General features: G+C 42.1%; 1 protein-coding gene across 1 annotated transcript in view; it reads left to right on the top strand.

The window, feature by feature from the left end:
• LOC137598558 (inactive N-acetylated-alpha-linked acidic dipeptidase-like protein 2) overlaps positions 1-22,681 on the top strand; it is a 428,247-nt gene that overhangs the window by 335,279 nt on the left and 70,287 nt on the right. Inside the window, exon 14 of the mRNA XM_068318829.1 lies at positions 3,625-3,714. Coding sequence (XP_068174930.1) covers positions 3,625-3,714 — 90 coding nt within the window. The remainder of the gene's footprint in view (positions 1-3,624; positions 3,715-22,681) is intronic.

Here is a 22,681-nt window from a genome sequence, read left to right as displayed (position 1 = left end):
ACTCTATGCTGCCAAATGTTTGACTCCATCACAAACTGTCACCTTCTCTGTCAGACAGTGTACAGTATGATACTGCCATTGATCTTTTCTTCTCACAGAAAAATGGAAAAAGACTCAAACTGACCAGGAAATGGAAAACCTGTGGGACAGAGGTGTCTACATGTTTAAGCCTCCGCGTTTGAGACAAATGTGGAGAGAGCTTGTGTTCATTTAGTCAGTACATGTATGGTGTATGATGGAGATGATGGATGGACGCACATGAAGGGACTGGTCATACTTGGAGGAAGCATCAGTGGGTCTTTACATAGACTTGTCTCTAACCATTGGGTTTTGGTTTTGTTTACATCAATAGGTCTTGGTGATCAAACAGACAAAGTCTAAGATGTCTAACATTGAATATAGGGATATATGATTATCTTTTTTCTGCTTTAAAATATTTGAAAATCAGTTTTGTATGAGAATAAATTACTTAATCCACATACAGTGGTACCTCTACTTATGGAATCAATTGGTTCCGGAAGAAATTACATAGAGACATTCGTAAGTAGAGGTATCACTGTGTGTCCATTTTGTTCTTTATAACTACAACGACTTCAGTAACCGTTAGGGTTCGTCTTTCATTTACTGTGATCTTACCTCTGGACATGGAACAGGTGACTTTGTGTCGTTGAATCCAGTTCGAGTATTCTGACACCTCAGAAGAGGCTAGTCATTCAACTTTTAGCCATGTTTGTGTCCCTTTCTCTCATTAGTGCAAGTCATTGCAGAGAAACAACTTGACCACAGAGATTGACAGCTGCAGTAATTTCTGGAGATGAGAAGCACTTGGAGACAGTTGGTGAGAGAGTAGTGCAGATGATGTGTTTGAATTCTTCTGTGGCAGAGAGGTTTCATTTGGAGAAACTCTGCTCATATTCAACTTGCCATTAACAACAGGGGCATATTTTCAGGCAGCTGTTGCGCTCAATAATTCACATATTTATTCAGAGGCAGTGCACGAAAAAGCTTCATGAAACTTTCTGCTTGTGCCATCTTGGAATAAGTGTATGTGTGAATTATTAAGCAAAACCTCTGAACATGTGCCCACACTGCAGCCATATTGACTCAATAAATTGTCTGTTAGGAGCTTCTCACATGTTGGCGGAGAGGATGGGCCATTTCTTTACATCTGACGTGTTTTTCATTTAGTTACTCCAAAGTTGCACAAACACATTGTCTTCTGACTTTGGGGCATTTAAATATGTGACGTCAAACATACTAGTCTAATAAATACACAACAGTTAATGTTCCCTAACTAGCAGCGTTGCAGTTGCAAAGATATTCCCACGCTCTTACAGTATAGCAGTCATGTCCATTATTGTAACACATTCACACTGCAACAACAGTCATATCACCAACACAAAACACAACACAGACAACCAGAATACACAATCACAGTTATTTGTGAATGTTCCAGCAGATTTACTGATACCTGCACAACTCGAGTTCTTTTGGATGGGATGACCCTACCCTGTTTGTCTTTTACATCTTTCTCTCAGCATTCAAGGTTTTAAAAGCAACTTGAAGCAACTAATTCTATACATCCATTTTCTTTGGGGCGACAGTGGCTCAGCGGTAGAGCAGACGTCTTAAGACCAGACATCGCCCAGCCATCGGTGGTTCGATTCCCGCTCCCACCAGACATCCTCGGAGTATGAGCTGACAGTGGGAGGTGTAAGCTCACCTCAGCCACTGCAGATAAATTGTGTATATATATATATATATATATATATATATATATATATATATATATATATATATATATATACACTGTATATGCATGTACAAGTGCGGAGTATAAAGTAAATTTCCCCATTGTGTGGACAAATTGGTGCTCCACAGGGGACTGTCTTGTCCCCAATCCTCTTCTCCCTGTACACGGCGGACTTCTGCTACAACTCAGAACTGTCACATCGCAGTTCGCAGATGACAATGAGGAGGAGGAGTATAGATGCCTGGTGAAGGACTTTGTTGACTGGTGTCACAGCAACAGTCTGCAGCTCAACACCTCCAAAACTAAAGAGCTGCTCATTGACTTCAGGAGGTACAGACCCCAACCTAGACCAGTTCTGATAGGAACGGGGGAGGTGGAGATTGTGCAGACCTATAAATATCTTGGGCTGTGGCTGGACAACAAGCTGGACTGGACCAGCAACACGAGGCAGCTGGACCAGAAAGCACAGAGCAGGATGTACTTTGTGAGGAGGCTGAGGGCATTCAACGTCTGCAGGAAGCTCCTGTGGATGTTCTACCAGTCTGTGGTCACCAGCGTCCTGTTGTTCGCTGTGGTGTGTTTGGGAGGGAGTGTGACCAAGGCGGATCTCTCCAGGATGGAGGAAGCTGATCAGACGGGCCAGCTCTGTGGTCGGGATGAAGCTAGACCCTTTTTTATCCCTATGCCCTCTTTATGCCTTTCTATTTGTATATTCTTGTTGGGTTATTTATTACTCTTTCTCTTTCTATTTGGTGTTGGTGCTACTATCTATGTGCTGGTGCTACTTTGTGTGCTTTTTCTGTGTTTTTGTGTACTCCCTGTGCTGTATGTAGTCCAGCGGAGAAATTAATTTCCCTTATGGAACCTCCTTAAGGGATCAATAAAGTTCTACTCTACTCTCTACTCTCTCTCTAAATAAAGTGCTTAATCTTTAATCTTGTCTATGTTCCAACCCTCGACATAGTAGGGTTTATGTTTCAGGAGGCTTTACAATGTCAAACAAAGTGGATAGAAGTCCTGCATCTTTGTGCCTCCACACTTGACATTCCATTGACCATGGTCCACCTGTTCTCCACGTTTCATGGAAGTCTGCCCTGTAGCGTGTGTATAATTAATCATCATTAAAAAATAAAGTGACAGCAGCTACTGAAATCTTAAAAATCAGTCAACTTCCAATTATTGACCACATATATCCTTTGTTAGTAAAGTAACACTAGTTTAGGATCTCAGTTCATCACCCATCCGTTGTGCACTGGTGTTGCATCCGGAGTGTCCCAAACTAGAACCTGTTACTGCTCTTCACAGAATATCCCCCGTGGCACTACTCTCTGTCCTCTATCACACTAAACACGACCACATGACCACACCATCCTTCATCAGCTGAAAGCCTCTCAACTTCAACCGGCTCTGTAAAATGAGAACATCGTGTTACAAACATGTCACAGCAGTCAGACGGGCTGGGATTGTTGAATGTGTTTCCAATCAACACTGAGTAGAATTTGAGTGTTTGAAGCTTTACATTTCTTTCTGCATAATATGACTGACTTTTTTTTTTTAAATCAACAAAGTTTACACAGTGGTTTGGACTTACATTGATAACTACTGGTGTAATTATGTGTATTTGACAGCAGAACAGAACATCCTGACATCATAGTGTCCTTGGGATCATTGAGTGATTATTTATCTTTCCTATTAAAAGCTTCACAGGCCATCCAACTGTTTCCCAGTTTAGAATAGAACAAAATTAAGTATGTTAGAAAAGACACTGACAAAAATGCTGTCTTCATTGTGCTACATAGAATAATGACTTGAAAAGGAAGAAAATAACATAAAGTAATTCCAATGTGTCATCAATGTCTCGTTCACCACAGGTCGGCAGCTTCCTGTCAGAGGTCCAGTTTACTGCTGAGCTGCCAGAGACTCTGGACCCACTGTTCAAGTTCCATGAGACCATCGCAAAGGTAGGATCATCGACTTCACATTATTCAGCAGCAGATTAGTATCAATAAAAAAACTGGAGATGGAGGATGTTAAAAATAACACCTTAACTTGTGCAAGTTTTTAAATGTGTTTTTAATGGTGATAAAAACCATGGCAGGAACATACCAGAACTCCTTTCAACCTAAATTAGCAATAGACACATTTAATTTTGTTCAACCTCAGTGAATATATTTGTTGTGATGCATTAAAAAATAGAAAGCAACTTTATTTGAAGTTAAAGTGTAGAGCAGGGCAGGAAAGAAGGAATGATGATACAAGCAAAGCAGAGTCCACAGGTGAGGAGTGGCCCTGAGACACAGGACCAGTCTCAGCAGGGGTGAAATGCACATGAGGAAAAATTTAAAGAAATGGCTGGAATAAAATTAGTACCTCAAAGCACACTGAATAACCCGGTGAAGATTCCAGCTGTGAAATGGATGCTGCAGGGCATGATGGGTGGACAGGTCACCGGTGTGCAGCTGATGAGAAACCCAGAGCATCACGCCTGGACACAGACACAGGAAAAGACAATCAAGATACAAATTCAGGATGATGGAACATCACATCCTATCAGTACACAATGCTGGACAAATTAATGGCTATTAAATAATAAAACGCTCTGCATTTCCCTGTAAACCTCAATTTCATTTTTCACCATCGAGCACGGAACCTCCTGGAAAAATGAAGGCTGTCTGATCCAGTCGGGCTGGTAGCCTGGCCCCATTTCCATCTGCATTAATGTCTCTATTATACGAGGGCTGAATGATAAGTCTGTGGCCTCGGGGAGGAAGAGATGGGTTACACTGCTGCATGTGCCGCCAACCTTTTGAGCGATTATGCAAAAAGAGTTTGGAGTTAATAACTTTGTGGTATTTCTGTTGTGGGTAATTGAAATACGCTCGTCAGCTTCATGCAGTCATCCTCTACCTCAGTCTCAAAGACTCCCAAGTCATTCCAGGAGGACAAAGGGGCACTGACAAGGGAGGGGTCACCCTCAGACTGGCACCGATTATTCTACATGAAGATGGAGCTAATGGTGACACTGATCTCTGCTGGGGGACACTTTCAGGTCCAAGACCCGAATATCTACAAATAAGATGTAAATGAGTAATAAATAAATAAACACACACATATATACATAGATACATACATAAATGTTTAAACAAATATATAAATATGGGATGGGAGCATGTTAATCCCTTCTACTTAAAAGCATTGTGCTCACCGCAAATAAAGTGGGTGAAATTTTTTCAGTATATTTCCTCATTTAATATTATTTGGATTTCTTTCGAAAATTATACCAATGACAGCGCTCATGAGCCAGAAACAGAATATATCGAATCAAATAAATAAATCAGTCCTTTAGTAATCCCAGTAGGGAAATTACTTTTTTTCCACTCCAAATATTGCAATATTTCTAAAAACTTAGGCATACTTAAATTATCTAAACGAATCACTTTATTTTTATCTCTTGGCCTCATCACAACTAAAGTGTCAGTAATTCTGTATTTTCATGCACAGGAAGCAGTAATTCCACAAAGCATCATGATACCTCTCTGAGTAACAGTCTGTCCACTTGTGAGCCTCAGAACCATGAAGTGCACCAGTTCCTTTCATTTGAGAGCCCTGCTCACACACTGGCACTGATAATGTCCTCTGGCTGTTTCTAGGCAACCACACATCCAGCCGCTGTCAGTCCTCTGGCTGGTGTGGAGAATGAAATTTACTAAGTCGTTAGCTAAATAAAGCATTAAAAAGCCGCCATCCATTTTTAGCTATCTGTCAACATTGATAATATGTTTTTTGGTATTGAGTTGACATCAATAAGCTGCTTCTCATCTTGACTTCTGACAGACACTTTGCGTCGCTGACATTTTCCACTCATTCCTCAACTTCCCACCTGCAGGTTAGTCGTCTGGAAAATGTTGCGACAGTCGATTCAAACAGGAAGCGTTTGAATATATTTATTGGAGGTATATTTGCAACTACAATTCAGTTTGCATATGGCCAAAGAGCTGCATAATAAAACACAAACTATTGAATGTCCTTCCTGATCAAAAAGCTTTATCCAGTATTGCAGAGAATGGAGACACTGGCATCTCAGCTTAGGTTTGATGGATGTGTAGGAGCGCAGAAGCCTGTCTTCTGGGGAACAGGCTCCTCAAGCGTTCTGTGTGAAGTGTGTTCCTGTTTGCTGAATACGTGTACATTAACAGTACATTAACGTGTACATGTGATCATGTACATGTCTTATATTATGATTGATATCTGTTACAAACCTTCTGAAGCATGTTTCCTACTTGTAGCTTAACAAGTTTTGGAACACACAGGTTGTCTTATTTTAGCGTAGAACAAGAAAAACCTCCTAAAATATAATATAATTCTAAATTGACGAGAAAACTTTTACAGGGTAGATACTGGCAGGACCCTGACTCTTTTGGGTGGCCATCTGCTTTGACCGGTTTGGTGGAAAAGAAATAAAAGGAAGATAAGAACAGGGTCAGAGAAAGAGAGGCAGAGAGAGAGTGGCAGTTAGGCCAGATAGAGTCAGTGTCTTTATGGTTATAGTCAGACTATTGGGGTTGTTGCCTTCAAAACATGTTCCCCATCATGTAGTTGGTAAATTCAAGGCACAGTTACATTTGCATGGATGTAATTGTGCCTTTACAGAACAGATATATAACTGAGACGCTGTTAGGTCAAACATAAACACAACTCGGTGTGTGCATGTCCTCATTTTCAGTTTAAAACAGGCTCAAATTAAACCGGATAAGATCGCTTGTGATCGTAATTAAAGACAGTGAGAGGAGACAAACGGGAGTCTGACCCGGACCCCGTTGTGTCGGGCCCCACCGCTCTCACGTAATGCCCCATTTTGGCGCCTTCATCACAATCTTGTCCCAGATTTATAACACATTATTCCCTGTGAGTCTACAGATTATGTGACCAGCAAATATTCCCTCGGTGGATTTAAATGTCAAAAATAATGCAAACATGTCTGTGTGTACCTCAGTGGAGTCGAAGTCCTTGTTCTGTTTGTCGGGGAACTGGCTCTCTGATTCAGGTACAAACACCGCCTCCTTGTGACAATGACGTTCACTGACATGAAAATAGTCCCTAAGGGGCAGTTAATACTTGTGTTCAAGGTGCAGATCAAATAAAGTACTATGGGGGTAGTATGTGAAGGAAATAGCTTTCCTTCTTATGGTATGGAGAGATGCAAATGGCACAGATGATGACCATAGGTTTTTCTGGGGGACATGGGTTGAAGTGTCGATACAGACGACTCAAATCTGTAAGATCAAAATACGTAGTTTTATGGGGTGATTTTTTCTTGCCTCTCAAGAGGTCATTTTTGTCAGGTTGATCAGGTGCATGGTTTTGGTTTTTGGGTCTTTTTTCAGTAGAATTGCACAGAAACTACTGCATGAATTTCAACAGACTTTAGGAGAGGAGTTACGCTGGAAAGAACTAATGAAAATTTATTGCTGATCCAAGTAGATTCTGCGATCCACACGGATGCTGCTACATGATAAAATCCTGAAGCAATTTCCACAAAATGCAGTGTAGGTCTGAGTTCAGGGCAGTAAACATTATGTAGAATTATTTATTGTCATGTAACAGCTGCAGAGATTTTTAGGGTTGTTCATCTTTGCTCTTTGAAAAGGTTAAAACATAAATTTTGCAGGGTGTGTATGTAATAACACGGGATAAATAGCTACTGCATAACTTAATATATTAGTTTGTCGTACATGACGTCTGTGCTAGGGGGGTGTGGTGGGTCGCGCTGTCGCCTCACAGCAAGATGGTTCCAGGTTCTATTCCTCTCTATGTGGATGATGCACTTCAGTGCAACTGATGGGTTACAAACTGTAAGAATGGTCGTTTGTCTTTCATGTGCCCCGTGTTGAGCCGACAACACACCCGGGGTGTACCCCACCTCTCACCTGCAGCCAGCTGGGATCAGCTCTGGGGTAACTCCAGGGTAGTTGAGAGGATTACAGCCATCTAGTTTACAAGAAAATGGTTGGATGGTCGTCTGTACTGTTGAACTTTCTAGTGTCTAAAAAAGGACCACTGGGCTGTTTTGGACTTAATCATCTCACCAGGCGCTTCACCTGATCCTTAGAGATCCTTGGACCAGGTGAAGAGCCCGATGTTATTTGATGGCAGTCAGACAGACATAAAAACCCAAGGCTGAGGGTACGCTGACACGACATGTCATGATGAAGGGCAAACGGAAGATAACAGCGGTGTTATTCTCCATGTAAAATATTCAGAATGAGAGGGGTGTAAAGAGTAGCAAAAAGCCTCTGTGACCTCTTTTGGTGTGTGTGTGTGTGTGTGTGTGTGTGTGTGTGTGTGTGTGTGTGTGTGTGTGTGTGTGTGTGTGTGTGTGTGTGTGTGTGTGTGTGTGTGTGTGTTCCTCAGGATGTAAGGCAGTCTCCTTTCTTGTCAGCAGAAACTATATTTGGAGGGGAGACATGGTGAGAAACTAAACATCTACTTCTCTGTAGGCCTCAGTGTTGTTTTTAGGCTGGGAAAACTTTTTCCTTTAAGAGATTTTTCACATGAAGTTCTGACAACAACGTGACCCATTAAAAGATAAAATGATAAGATGATTACTAATAGAACTGCAGTGGCTTCTCTACTTACGAAATTTTCTACTTATGAAACACTTAAACAGGAAAATATTGCCTCTAGTTACGAAAGAAATTTTGACTTTAAAAAGGTAAAAACACAGTATGGGCTGATACTCACAGCTCCCAAAGGTTCCTGAACGCAACATTTTCATAGCTGCTCTGCCATTGGCTATTACCTAGTGTCATCCTGGCATCCCATTGGCTAAGAGGGACCTCTGTGTGGAGCTAGATAGGTGTTTATGCAGCGTCCTCGTCATTTGGCCCTCGACCCGTGAGGTGTTCTGATAGTTTACGTAAACTTTTAGAGTATTCACTATGGACCCCAAGAAAGTGACGGAGAAAAGAGGAAATGAAACAAGAAAAGAGTTTTTTTGTCCGTACAAACAAATCAAGAGATGATAGAAAAGCCTGAAAAAGGGATGCGTTTGGTTGATCTCTCCAAAGAATATGGCCGTAATGCATCTACAATCACCACGTTATTAAAACAAAAGGAAGTTTAAGGAGTTTAAGGCGTCGCGTGGGTGGATGGAGAAGTTCAGAAGGAGGACTGGAATTCACTCTGTTGTTCATGGGGGGGCAAGAGGGCATGAACCAAAGAGCGCAAAAAACAATGAGGACAGCAGTTAAAAGGTAAATGACCATCATTTTATTCTTTACTCTATTCTTTGTTTTTTTTACATTATGCTCAACTCTCATTTATTGTGTAATAATCTAGTCGTAACATGTATTTTTTACATGTTTTGATGCATTTCTATGCTTTATAAAACATTTGTGTCAGAATTTTGGGGGGCTTGGGACGGATTAGGGCATTTGGATGGAAAACGCGTCTCTACTTACGTAATTTCTTCCTACAATGTGTTTGGAACTGGAAACTTTGTTGACGGTTATTTTCTCTCACGTCAATTTGGTGCAGGTATTTTTGACATACTCTAACAGAACCAGGTGTAGCACCGGTTCACACCACTAACTGGTACTGGACCAGTTCCAGGTTCTAAGGAGTGGGGAGCAATAATAAATACACCAGAGACCGTCGTTTTGAATAGAAAAGGTCGGCAATTTACTGAACATTAGAACACACATATAAAACACAGTACACCAAACCAAATACCCTGCAGGTTAATGATAATAAAGTAAACATAAATAAATAAATATTTTACGCTTTAGTTTATTTCTTTAGTTCACCTAAATTACTTCAGTAATGCTAATTTAATTTAATCTAATTTAATTAGATTGCACATATTTTAGGATTCCTGCTTTCTTCCTAAGTTAACTCTTTTTCTTCTTTTAATCAAATACTTTTTAAACTCAAATGAATCAAAGTGGACCACAGTTTGAACCACATTCCGAAACTTAAACATATGAAAATAAAAGTATGACACTTTCAATTAAAATTCAAGTCCAACTGTAAAATCAAATGTTCGGTTCAATGAGGAGTCCAATGAAGTTTCTCTTTCAGTCCAAAACAGTTCAATTTGGTCCCAGTTCAGTTCAGTTCAGTTCAAATACTACTCCAATACTCCTACCGCTCTGCAGCAAGTTACGAAGAGGATGGAGTCAAGGGTCCGGGTCTGGCTCGCCATCGTGAATCCACATCTTGAGTCTGCCATGTGCAGGCCTGCACATGGCAGACCAATCCAACACAAAAAACCTGACCAAAACCTAAGTTCTCATAGAATCACTGCTTTTCCTGTTAATCACTCAACGCTCGTTTCTGAGTCCTCCTCTGATCTCTCCCTCAGGTTTTCACTCAGGTGTTGCGCTTTTGTTAACTAATCCCATGAAGGGGCAGCGCCGTTATTTTCTGTCAGCAAACTTAAATTCTAAATATTAAATAATTGCCAAATTAACATTTTAATTAACTCTAATAATCAATTGATATTAAATAAATCCAAATTCATTTATACAGCTTTTGTTCAACTATTTATTTCTAATTATGTCTTATTTTAACATGGGTTACACAGGACATTGATTGTACTTACAGAAAAGTGAATCAGCATCAAATCAAAAACACTGGCAACATGTAAAATATGTATAATGTATAAAATGTATAATATAATTTCCAATGGTAATGAGGACCAATGGGACCAAAACAGTACTTTAAACCAAGCCGGACACTAACCCAAACTCCTTCTTTATCATTCAGTGTTATACCAGACTATTTGCCACAGTCCACCTAACAGAACCACAGCCAGTGGCCCTGAACTGGTCGAAGGGTCCGACATGCAGTCTGAAGTACAAAAACACAATGACAGGTTCTGCTCACCTGGAATGATGACGGGAATTTATGCAGATGATATGCAGCTGTTCACAGTTGCCCTTTTTAGGCTATACAGCCTCAGTCTTTGCCAGAGTTTCCTCTGCTTCCTCCCACTGCTTCACCCCCTCACACACACACACACACACACACACACACACACACACACACACACACACACACACACACACACACACACACACACACACACACACACACACACACACACACACACACACACACACACACACACTTACTCTCTACGGAGTGGTGTGTGTGTATTGTTAACATTGTCGCTCAGGGACTGTGCCTATGTTCTATGTCCCTGTACTAATTTGTCAGCTGTGGTTTTGGATGCAGCGGGTGGGGTGGGGGGGTGGCAGGTGGCAATAGCCAGCATGTCTCTTCCTCTCACTTTCCTTTTTTGTCGCTTCTCTTGTCTCCATTGCTACCTAGACGTCTTTAACTCTCATTGGGCGTTGTCCTCTGTATAACTACTATGATTTGTTGATAACCTGCTCAGGGACATGAAATAGGCATAAGTTAACAAATGCGAGGGGCCGCTGGTTTGATCATTTACTGGCTGTGCACTGCTGGCTCTTTGAATTACTGCCATCAGAAGGTTAAATGTGCATGTAAATGTAGAATATATTGCTCAGTGGCCCTTGTAGCCTACAAGTTGAATGGTTCCTGAGGAAGACACTGTGTCTCTGTTTGCTTTCAATGGCTGATCCATTGGCATGAATGATCGTATGAATGGTGATCACTCTCAGTACACAAGTTACTGCTCGGACGGGCACTGTGCCTAATCATCAAATCCCTTGCAATTGATTACTTGTCACAGTTCTGTAAAACTGGCAGATGGAACACAAAGGCACAACAGGAGGTAGATACAGAATCAAAGTTTGCATTTAATGCAAAAGCAGAGCTCAGAATACCAACTAATGAGATCAAACAGGCAAACAAATCAGATGAGGGGTAGGCAACAGACAGAGTCCATGGATTGGGCAGAATAAGTACAAGGTAATAGGCGAGAAGCAGGGATGCTGGAAAGTAGAAAGAATGGTAAGAATCTGGCAGACACCTGAGGGCTGAATGGAGTCTAGATTGAGTGGAGTTGAGTTACAGGTGACTGAGAAACAAAGGAGAATGGATGAGCTTGATTGGATGCACGGAGTTGGAGAAGGCTCTGGACTGGCCGGAGATGTTAATGCCTAGAAACCACTCAAAATGAATACATTTAAGAATAAACTTAATTATTGATGAAAGTTATGGCAAAAGTATGGGATAAAACTGAAGGAATCCACCTCACCTACTGTATATACAGCATCCCGTCCTACAGCCGTCCATGGAATTTGTTTGTACTTGTGCGGATCTAGAATTACAAGTGTTTCTACACGTCTGTGCTGAATCTGATCAAAACTGTCACTGATGAATTATTGACACAGTGAACATTGTTTTTCTCCTATATTGAACAAATAATATTGGCTGTAAGTAAGCACAAATGTGACAAAAATATGGTAGTCAGAAAACATGTGATTTGAATTAGTTTGCATATATTATGTAACAGTCTCAGAGAACACTGGGGGGGGGAAATGTCACCTAGAAAATTGGGGCACCAACAATCTGCTTACTCTGTAAAGGTTGGTAGGCTTGGAGTTATTTGCTGGAGACTTTTGTTAGACCATGTCTGGATTATATTCAAATGGAGTACCATGTGCTGCTGGACTCCTCGGAGATTCTCTGAAACAGAGGTGTAACGCACAACTGGACCAGAAGGTAGAGCAGGATACCCAATCAGTCACACATATGGGAATAAAGACGCTTCCAGAGGCATTTACGATGTTACACTTCCCTGTGCAGGCGAAAAGAAAGACAGAAATGTTTACCTGAAGAAGGACTAAAGAAAGGTTGCAGAGTTTTGTTCCAGACACGGAATTCACTTTTAAATTGAAATGTAGGACAAAATGGTCTGAGATGCTGTTTTTAAAGGAAAACTATCCTAATGGTGGCTACGTTTTTCTATGTCCATCGTACCAAGCCACACCTCTGCATGTCAGATGTTTTACATGGAACTTTATACGTCCATTGATAAGTCAAATAGCTGATGATGCCTTCAAAGCATAAGTTGCTTGACATGTTGGTGTTCTATCAGTATACAAGGACAAAAGACTTGAGGGTAAGACGCATTCTGCTGCAGGACAACAATGTCCCAAGGTATTCTGACTATATTTACAAGCCATTTGCACGCATCATTGACATTGATTCCATGTCCTTGTCCTAGTAATACAAAAAGGAAATGGAAAGGGAGAAGGGAGGGATATGTGGTGACAGAGCACAGTCTCAGAAATGGACACAAGGACAGAGGGAGAATGATATAGAAGCCTTAAAGAGTAGCTGAGGGTGGAAGCAATGAAGACGTACTGCTCCAGATCCCTCCCCCAGAGAATCTGATTGGTGTAAATTGAAATATCATTGAAGTGATGAGATGAATGATGATGGAGTAATGGCCAATCTAACAAATCTAAAAAAAAGGCCTGGTATGTTATTAAGGTGTGGAACAGAATGAAACTGATAAAAAGACAATGGTAGACTGAATATCACAGAGAGGAAAGACAATAATACCGACAGATGCAGGTTGGTAGGTGACGATAAGAAAGATCAATGTGACGGCTAGGTGTTGTTGACGAATGTGACTCAGGAGAGTCTCTGTCAAACCAATCTAATCACCTCAACCTGCAGCCAATCAAAACTCAACACTGCAACAAATAAAGATTTAATCTGGACTTCTTTTAGTCATTTTAACACCTTAGGAAATGACAATCCAAATAAAACAATAACGTTTATTTAGAGGATGTACAAATTTTAAACATGACAAGTTTAAGGTTAGTTCCTAATCCCATAAATGAGATGCAATTAAATGTGATGGGTAGAAGAAATAAAATTGCTCTTGGTGGAAATTTAATGAAAGGTGCAACTCTGATGATAATAACCGACACTCACCAGGGAGTTTGGTTGAAGATGATTTGCATCTACTTTTTCTTTCTGAGGTCATTTATGAAAATCAACATTGTTATGGTGTCTCTGGTTATACACACAACTCACACCTACGGCAATTTGAGGATGACCAATTCACCGGTAGTGCACCTCCAAAAACTCTGTCTGAAGTTTTTGGAGGTGGGAGGAAGCCAGATAACCTGGAGAGAACCCACACAGACACAGGGAGAACATGCAAACTCCGGACAGCACGGGAATCGACCTTGTTGTACGGCAACATGGCTGCCCACTGCGCCACCATGCCGACCCTGTCAGCTACGACCAATTTAACCTCTACCTCATTGGTCAGACAACACTCTGGTTACTGACTGTTGAGTATTATCTACAGACCACCAACCTCAATATGTAAAATATTACACATTTCCTCAGATTTATATCAATAATTTATATAATTGGGACAAATAAAGGTTTATCTTATCCTAAAAGTTTATCGATATGTGTATCGATATGCTGTGCAGTCATTGCCCACTACCTCAGTGCTACTTCCTTGATTTATAACTACTAATGTTACTACTAATATGACTACTAATGTAACTACTAATGTAACTACTAATATAACTACTAATATAACTACTAATGTAACTACTCATGTAACTACTACTGTAACTACTCATATAACCACTAATGTAACTACTTATGTAACTTATAATGTAACTAATAATGTAACTACTAATATGACTACTAATGTAACTACTACTGTAACTACTAATGTAACTACTAATGTAACTAATAATATAACTATTACTGTAACTACTAATGTAACTACTAAAGTAACTACTTACGTAACTACTAATATGACTACTAATGTAACTACTAATGTAACTACTACTGTAATTACTAACGTAACTACTAATATGACTACTAATATAACTACTACTGTAACTACTCATGTAACTACTAACGTAACTACTAATGTAACTACTACTGTAACTACTAATGTAATTACTAGTGTAACTACTAATGTAACTATTTATGTAACTACTAATGTAACTACTAATGTAACCACTAAAATAACTACTAATATAACTTCTCATGTAACTATTACTGTAACTACAAACATAGTGGCATAGGGCGCAAGGCGGGGGACACTCCGGCCACGACGCCAGTGCACCGCGGAGCCACATACAAAGACATACAAACACGCACACACAAACTCATTCCTACGGGCAATGTGGGACCGGCCAATCAACCTGGAGGTGGGAGGAAGCCGGAGAACCCGAAGAGAACCCACGCGGACACGGGGAGAGCATGCAAACTCCGCATAGAGAACCCGGACCCGCCGTGTTGTGAGGCAACAGCGCTAACCATTGTGCCACTGTGCCGCCCACTACTAACCACACTCAGTAAAAACCAACTGTAACTTTTGCTTCGTTAAAGTCCCCATTCACACGGTGTGAGGTTACCACATATATGTACTCAATATCAATCTGTTAATCTCACTGTTATATCCTTTTCATCCATTTCTACTTTAGCGACCATGACGCTGAACTTAGCCATCCGTTTAACACCTGTAATCTCATTACTGTACTGTTAAAAGACAGACAGATTTTGCTTTGTAAAGCCAGTTTTTGCAGTGCTGTTGCTTCCGTGCCGACTGCCTTCTTTCTAACAACTCAAAAAGAGGGGATCATTAAAGCAGGCATAAAATGGAGATTATAGCAGAGCAAAGAGGAGGAGGGACAACCCAGGCTTTTCCATCCGCTAGGATCAAAGACTTGGCTTGTGTGTAGAAGATACGTCTTATCCATGTGCTGTTGCTTTTAGGGCCCGAGGGGCCTTTCCTAGACACCACAAACCTGCAGACCCCTCCTCAGGATCAACAGCAAACAAACAGTTTAGGGGTTCAACACCCTGAAATGCATTTTAACCAGAAAACCCAGTGCTGCCAGTAATGTAAGCCATTATAACCAGTTTACCCAGAGACATCAACAGAAGGCCATGCTACCGTCAGGAGTGATGGATGAAGACATGCATGTTAACTTTCCTTTCTTCTTACATTGCTATAGTTTATTAGGATTTAAATAAAAACCAAGTGTGTGTGCTCCAGAAGTCACTTAGTTGATGTGAGTTACTGATGTTTCTAGAGAAAAGAACTGATAAGACGGTGCTAGACAAACGTTTGTGGACAGAATGGAGTATTTGGAACAGTTCAGATCGAAAGGATTTCTGCTTGTGAAATTAGGCATTCAGTCATGCTGGGTTTGGAATGCAGCCCATAACAGGAGGGGGAAGTCGAGGTGTATCTTCAAGAGCATTACAAAATGTTGACATGGTGCACAACAGCAGGACAGAAGAAGAGTCTGTGGGTGGTTTCGTTAAGGAAAGCCCTTTGATCACATGGGGGGGTTACGGGACAGTTACGCTAGATGGGTAATTACTGAAAGAAAACACCTGGTCATATTATATAAAGCTTGTTTTTGTTATCCTACTACACGTCTGATAAATGTTGGCATAAACTCACTCTAAACCTCTTTTTCAGTTAAAGTATGATCTTATCATACCTGAAAATATATATATATTTTTTTTTTTAAATGTTTTGAACTGAACATTATGAATTAAACTCCCACTAACCCCAGTTGCTCTGGGTGTGCACAGCGACGTGTGTTGTTGCTGCTGTATTCCATTAATGTCAGTGTGAAGACAGATAAATAAACTCCTGATCAGCCGATGTTCCACTGGTAATGGACTAAAGGAGAGACCTATAAAGTATGACCATGGGGAGCCCAATAAGTGGTCACATGATTCTGTTTAGGAGCACGCCATAAAATAATGTTGAAGCAAAGCTACTGTCCTTAAACTACACTGTAACCCTGTCAGAGGCAAATATAAATCCCCTTTAACCTCCTCAGCAAAGTTAAATGTAGTCACCTATCCAGTGATTTAGGATCATTAAAATGTATTGCTACTGCTATCAACCAGGGGCCCACCACAAGTGGGTCTGCCAGCCATTATGGGGGGGTCACAACTCACTGAAGGATGACCACACACCTCCAAAGTCCAGCCCTCACAATCCATCACCTGCCCTCCCTGTGTTCTCCTTCCCCTTCCTGTCCAGCTGTGGAGCTTCTATCTGATCTGACCTCTGTTCAGGAAGCCCTGCAAATGAACACAATTTTAAAGGCCTAGTTAGACCAGTACCATGCCAGTTAGACCAGCACCACTCCAGTTAGACCAACACCAGTCCAGTTAGACCAGCACCTGTCCATTTAGACCAGTACCATGCCAGTTAGACCAGTACCATGCCAGTTAGACCAACACTAGTCCAGTTACACCTGCACCATCTCCCAGTAAACCACATTTATGTATTTAGATGGCTTTCTGACACATTACTAGTATTTTTCGCACTATAAGGCGCACTGGATTACAAGACGCACCTTCAACGAATGGCCTATTTTAAAACTGTTTATCATATATACGGTGTACTGTCGGTATTTGAGTAAAGTACAGGCTTTTAGGTGCTCCTTATAGTGCTGAAAATACTGTAGTAATTCAACCACAACATCAGGTTTCTTGTGCTTCCGTCTCTGATAAATTCACTAACACTCCCCCGGTCCTGTCATGTGTACCAGTCAGCAACTTCCTGTTCATGAGGACTGTTTCTTTACTGTTGTGTTTTACACATGGAGCAACTTTTCTGTGTTGGGGTAATGTCAGAGCTCTCTACCACACTGATAGGCAGCATCACACTCCTGAACATGAAATAGTGTGGTAAATAAATGGAATCCCAGATGGATTCTTAGTTTGTCTGCTTGAATAACAAGTATTAACTCACTGCCCTGTATTTAGAAAATTCAGCTCACACTGGAGAGTTAAAATAGAGCGTGCAGTTTTTAAAATGAAAATGTATGTTGCTCTCATTAAACATTGATCAGTTTGTGAAGAGGGGGAGATGCTAACATCGTTGCCAGTCAGTCAGCCAATCAGAGAGGGAGTCAGCTGGCGGAGCGGTGCTGGAGTCCATCAGCCGAGCAGCCACGCCATCCGTCTTAGCGGCGCCGCGTACAGCTGACAGCTCCAGTCAGTCCTGTCCGATACGCCGTGGAGCTGCTGTGACGTGGCTCCAGCGGCAGTCTGCGTCGCCGCGGCGACAAGCTCCTTTATCACCTGTTAACAGGAGCCGGGGTTGGGCGTGAGCACATTTGAGGAAGCATTGAAGCAAGTCCAAGCTGTATGTATTTGTTGGGTCGGTGTGTGTGTGAGGCTGTGTCCAAAGCTGCTTGTGTGAGTGTGAGTGTGTGTGATAGAGACAGGTGTGAGTGTGTGTGAGAGCTGACAGAGGTGTCGGCTTTGACAGCCTTTGTAATGGAGGAGAAGGTAATTTGTTCGGCGGTTCCTCCTCCACGGCGGCCTGAGAGCCCCCCCCCCTGTTCATCCTGCTCTCCGTCGCTCTCATCAACCCATCTCTTGTAAATCTCCCCAACCATCCATTCTCCCTGCCTTCCCCACATCCTTCTGATCCACCCCCCCCCCCCTCCGTCCCCCTATGCCCAGCTCCAGCCCTCATCCATCAGGCCTAATGATGAAGCTGCTGCCCTGCTCATCTGAGCCCCCACTTCATATTTCCCAGAGCTGAGAATGGCTTTGAGCTGTAGTAGAGGAGCCATAGAAACCCAACGAGGAAAAGAACTCTGATTAAGGACCACTTACCTAAATGTAGGTCTCTGTCAAAAAAATAAAAAGTAAAAAATCACTCCACAAAGCTGTGTCTTTCATTTCATTAATCAGGAGCTGCTGGTTTTGACACTTTCAGACTGTTTTGTTTCAGGTGTTTTGTTTTGTGACTGATATCACTGTTTGTGTTTATGGATTCTAGCTGCAGATGTTTCCCCAAATTTTAAAAGTAACCATTTAAAATCAATCAATTAGTCCCTCAAGAAGATCAATCAATCAATCAATCAATCAATTAATCAATCAATCAATCAATCAATCAATCAATCAATCAATCTTCATTTATATGGCGCTTAATCACATCATCAGAAATTCCAAAGAGCTTTAACAGACAGAACCAACAGAACCCTCCAGAACAAGCATTAGCGACAGTGGCAGGGAAAAACTCCTTCATTGAGGAAGAAACTCTGGGCAGGACCCAGACCCAGATCCACTCTAAAAATGAGCACCAAACCCGAAAAAAATATCTGAAATGATTTGTGGTGTATTTTCATTGCCCATCCTTTGTACTATTATTTAAACGTGTATATAAATAGAGCTGTGTCTGTACTTAGTAAACTGAAACTAATGTTAAGAACATTTGTTCTGATTCTGCTGCAAACTCCAGGGTGCTTCTGTATCCCCTTACATGTCTGCTGCCTGGATCATGGATGTGGACGAGTTCCTCTGACTTGTAGCTGATCGGATTCATCGCTGCACATGCTGACGTTCTTATTCAGAAAGATTACAAATTCACATCTAAACAGCTTCCAACCAAATAACAGTGTTTTTAACTTGAAGACTGCATCAAACACAACAGTCAGGAAGTAGAAATTAGAAGTCTGTTTGGTAAATCTTTTCAAATCAATATTTCTCAGTGGTAAAAGTGTTGCTGAATCATCTGTGCTGAAATGGAAAGATTTACTGGTAGAGGATAGTAATGTAATGGTTACTACTATTATCACTAATGTAATAGTAATGGATGGGTGAAGGAGTGAGGAACAGATGAGGAGGGAAATGATTCAAGTGTGAAGAAGGGCAAGACGACCGTCTCCAGGATTCTGTTAGAGATTAAACTGCAGATAACTCGACCTTTTCTATTTATTATTAGTTACTGGATTATTATTCCTGTCAGACACAGCCTGGTCTCCATTCTCCTTCTGCTTCCAAAATAATTACATGTTTGATGACATCCATCCATGCATCCATCCATCCATCCATCCATCCATCCATTCATGCATCCATCCATCAATCCATCCATCCATCCATCCATCCATCCATCCATCTTCTTGAAGACAACTGTAACATCTCGTCTTCAGCCTGTTATCTGTGTGCCGGGTACGGGTGTTGCTGGAGCCAGTCTCAGCTGACTACGGGCAAGAGGCAGGATACACCACAGACGCATCGCCAGGGCAACACATAGACAGACAGCCACTCACGCACTCACAAGTATGGACATTTCGGGGTGATCTTTTCATCTAAGATACATGTTTTGGAAGTGGGAGGAGAACCTGGAGAGAGCCCACGCAGGAGAACATACAACACACAACATAACATACAAACTCCAGACGGAAAGGAATCAAACCGGAAACCTTTTTTGCTGTGAGGCAGCGGCACCAGCCGCGGCGTGGCCATGCCATCTGTTTGATGACATGAGAGAGGATATTGTTTTTCCTACTTTTAGAACTGTTAGACCTGGAACTGTTGAGTAATCAACAGTTCTAGATGAAGTGATGGTGTTACAGGGACCTAGCAGGATGTGGCTCGTTACCAGGAGTCCTGGGGTTAGACGATCTTTTCTGTGGCACACAGAAAAGATCGTTCTCATTGGTGAGGAGCTGATGAATGTTCTGCTGTGTTTAGCTTTGTTCTGAATCACTACATTTAAAGTTACTGTAATATCATCTTTACAAAAGTCACAACTTCCTGTAACCTTCCCTTACATCTGAGCCAGGCCTGTCTATTATTAGAAAATTGGTACCAGGCTAATATGGAATTAAAGGTTCTATATTCTGCTTTTTTTAATTCATGTCATTCAGCTGCCAGATGTCCAACTACACTGTATTTGAAGTGTCTTGACCCAAACTGATCCGTGATCATAGTTTGTTAATGAGCGGTGTTGTTGCTATGGATACACACAGCTCTCAGATCACTAGAAGAGATAAAGCTGCTTTTAGTCATCAAAAACCAGACGACAGTTCTGATTTAGTAGCATCTTCATCTATGAAACTGGTTATAAGTTTAATATGACGATATGACGCTGAGGACACACACACGCAGACATACACACACACACACACACACACACACACACACACACACACACACACACAACTGACTGAAGTGGAGCTAACTAGTTATGATGACAATCCAACTACTATCAAATCAGCTTTTATAAATATAAATTATAAATGACTCTTTTCCGCTGTACCACTGACTAGCTCATCATTGCCACATTTGCTAACGTCAGCTTTTGAATTTTTTTACTGGTCTCTGAGTGAGACCATTGGGCAACAACTGGCTGTGACGTTCAGCATCAGCATCAATCCAGAGGAGGAAACATGCATTCAGAGGAGCTGATTGGTGGCTGCTGTCATCCTGTCAGCTGACGCAGGGGGAGGAGCTTCCTCAGGTGGCGTCGGGTTGGAAATGTAAACCTCAGTCTGGCTCCGCTGGATGTGAGAGAAGGCAGACGTGGAGATGAACAGCGCTACAGGTGACGGGGGAGATGATCACATCATCTGCATACTGCCGACGTGGACACCCCCTTCCCCCCTTCTTGGTCACGGGTACCTGGACCTACAGGCAGTTCCATTGTTAATTACGTTGCAGAGAGAAGAGCTACTTTGATGCCGGAAAACTCTCTCCTACCCCCCCCTCCCATCTATCTCCACATGAACACTAGTGAGCACCGTCTCTTCCTCCCACCCTCCTTTATTACTCAGTCCCTGGATCTGCCCTGTGGTGGTTTTACCTACTAAAGACAATTAATGGAGCCAGAAACAAATGTGTAATTTGGCAAAATGGCACTGAAACTGAAAATGTTTAAAGAAGTGTGTGACACGAGTGTGCCCACTCATGTCAGCAGTGACGCCCACAAACACACCATCACCACTACCAGTTCAGTCACCCAACAGAGACATCCGGGCGTCTCTAACACCACACACACCCATGCTGGAGGCGGAGCTGGAAGTGTGGTGCTCTCTGTTCTAAAGCATGACTGATGAATGAGTAACGCTCAACGTAACGCCGCTCCAGAGCAACACGGGGGGACCGACACACACCAGAACAGCCGGGGGCTGCTGGCGCTTCACTGTTTTCATGCGCTCCTTTCTTGTTGTCGTGGTGACTGTTCCTCCTCTTATGCATACCCTCACAAGCAGTGCTCTGGATGCACAAGATGAAAAATTGATTGGCATTATGATTTAATCAATAGATGGACATGAAAATGTGATGCGGATGCTCCTGGGATGGAGGGGAGGGGGACGCTTGAGTGAGAAAGGAAATGGCTTGAAGACCCAACGGGGGTTAACACACACACACACACACACACACACACACACACACACACACACACACACACACACACACACACACACACACAGCTAAATGGTGATATCAGGCTCACATGATTGGCAGCTATGGGCAATTTTTTTCTTGTGTTTTCTGGAGATTAAAGATAAATGTGAGAGAGATCTGTGTGTGTGTGTGTGTGTGTGTGTGTGTGTGTGTGTGTGTGTGTGTGTGTGTGTGTGTGTGTGTGTGTGTGTGTGTGTGTGTGTGTTCGTGCTGAGGGGGGTGAGCCCAGAACAACATGAGGGGACATAGGAGGAGGCGATAGCAGCCGGCTAGAGGAATGCTGGGAGATCATACAGGGGACAGGAAGTACGAAACGATGCTAGACGACAAAATAAACCAGGAAACATGGATAAAAACTGTTCACGAGGTGCTCGTAGCGTCCAAATTTTGCAGATGTATTTTTGAAAGTTGACAGGCAATGCGGTGGCGGATAGAGAGCAAACAAAGCTGCTGCTTCTTCTTCACTGCTGCGTCGGGCAGGTTCGGTGCTACCATGGTGCACTGCTGCCCTCTGTTGTCTGTTTGTAATGCCCCTCTCCGCAGTTACTGGACTGACATTGAAATGTACCCCAACCCTGTGCTGATACTCCACTGCTCTTCACCCTAGATGAGCAGAGCACCAACAGGAACCTCTAGCGGATCTATTCCAACCCTGAAGAAGACACTGGAGTGTGTTTAGACACGTGTCTCAACACCGCCCAACGTCATTCTGAGCAGACGACCCACAATCCTGTTCGGTCCTCATTCCCGTCTAGTGTGTTCATCTGG

This window comes from Antennarius striatus, chromosome 7 (assembly GCF_040054535.1).
Source record: "Antennarius striatus isolate MH-2024 chromosome 7, ASM4005453v1, whole genome shotgun sequence".
Lineage (NCBI taxonomy): Eukaryota > Metazoa > Chordata > Actinopteri > Lophiiformes > Antennariidae > Antennarius > Antennarius striatus.
Note: the sequence above shows the minus strand (reverse complement) of the source record. Positions and strands in the feature narration are given on the sequence as shown.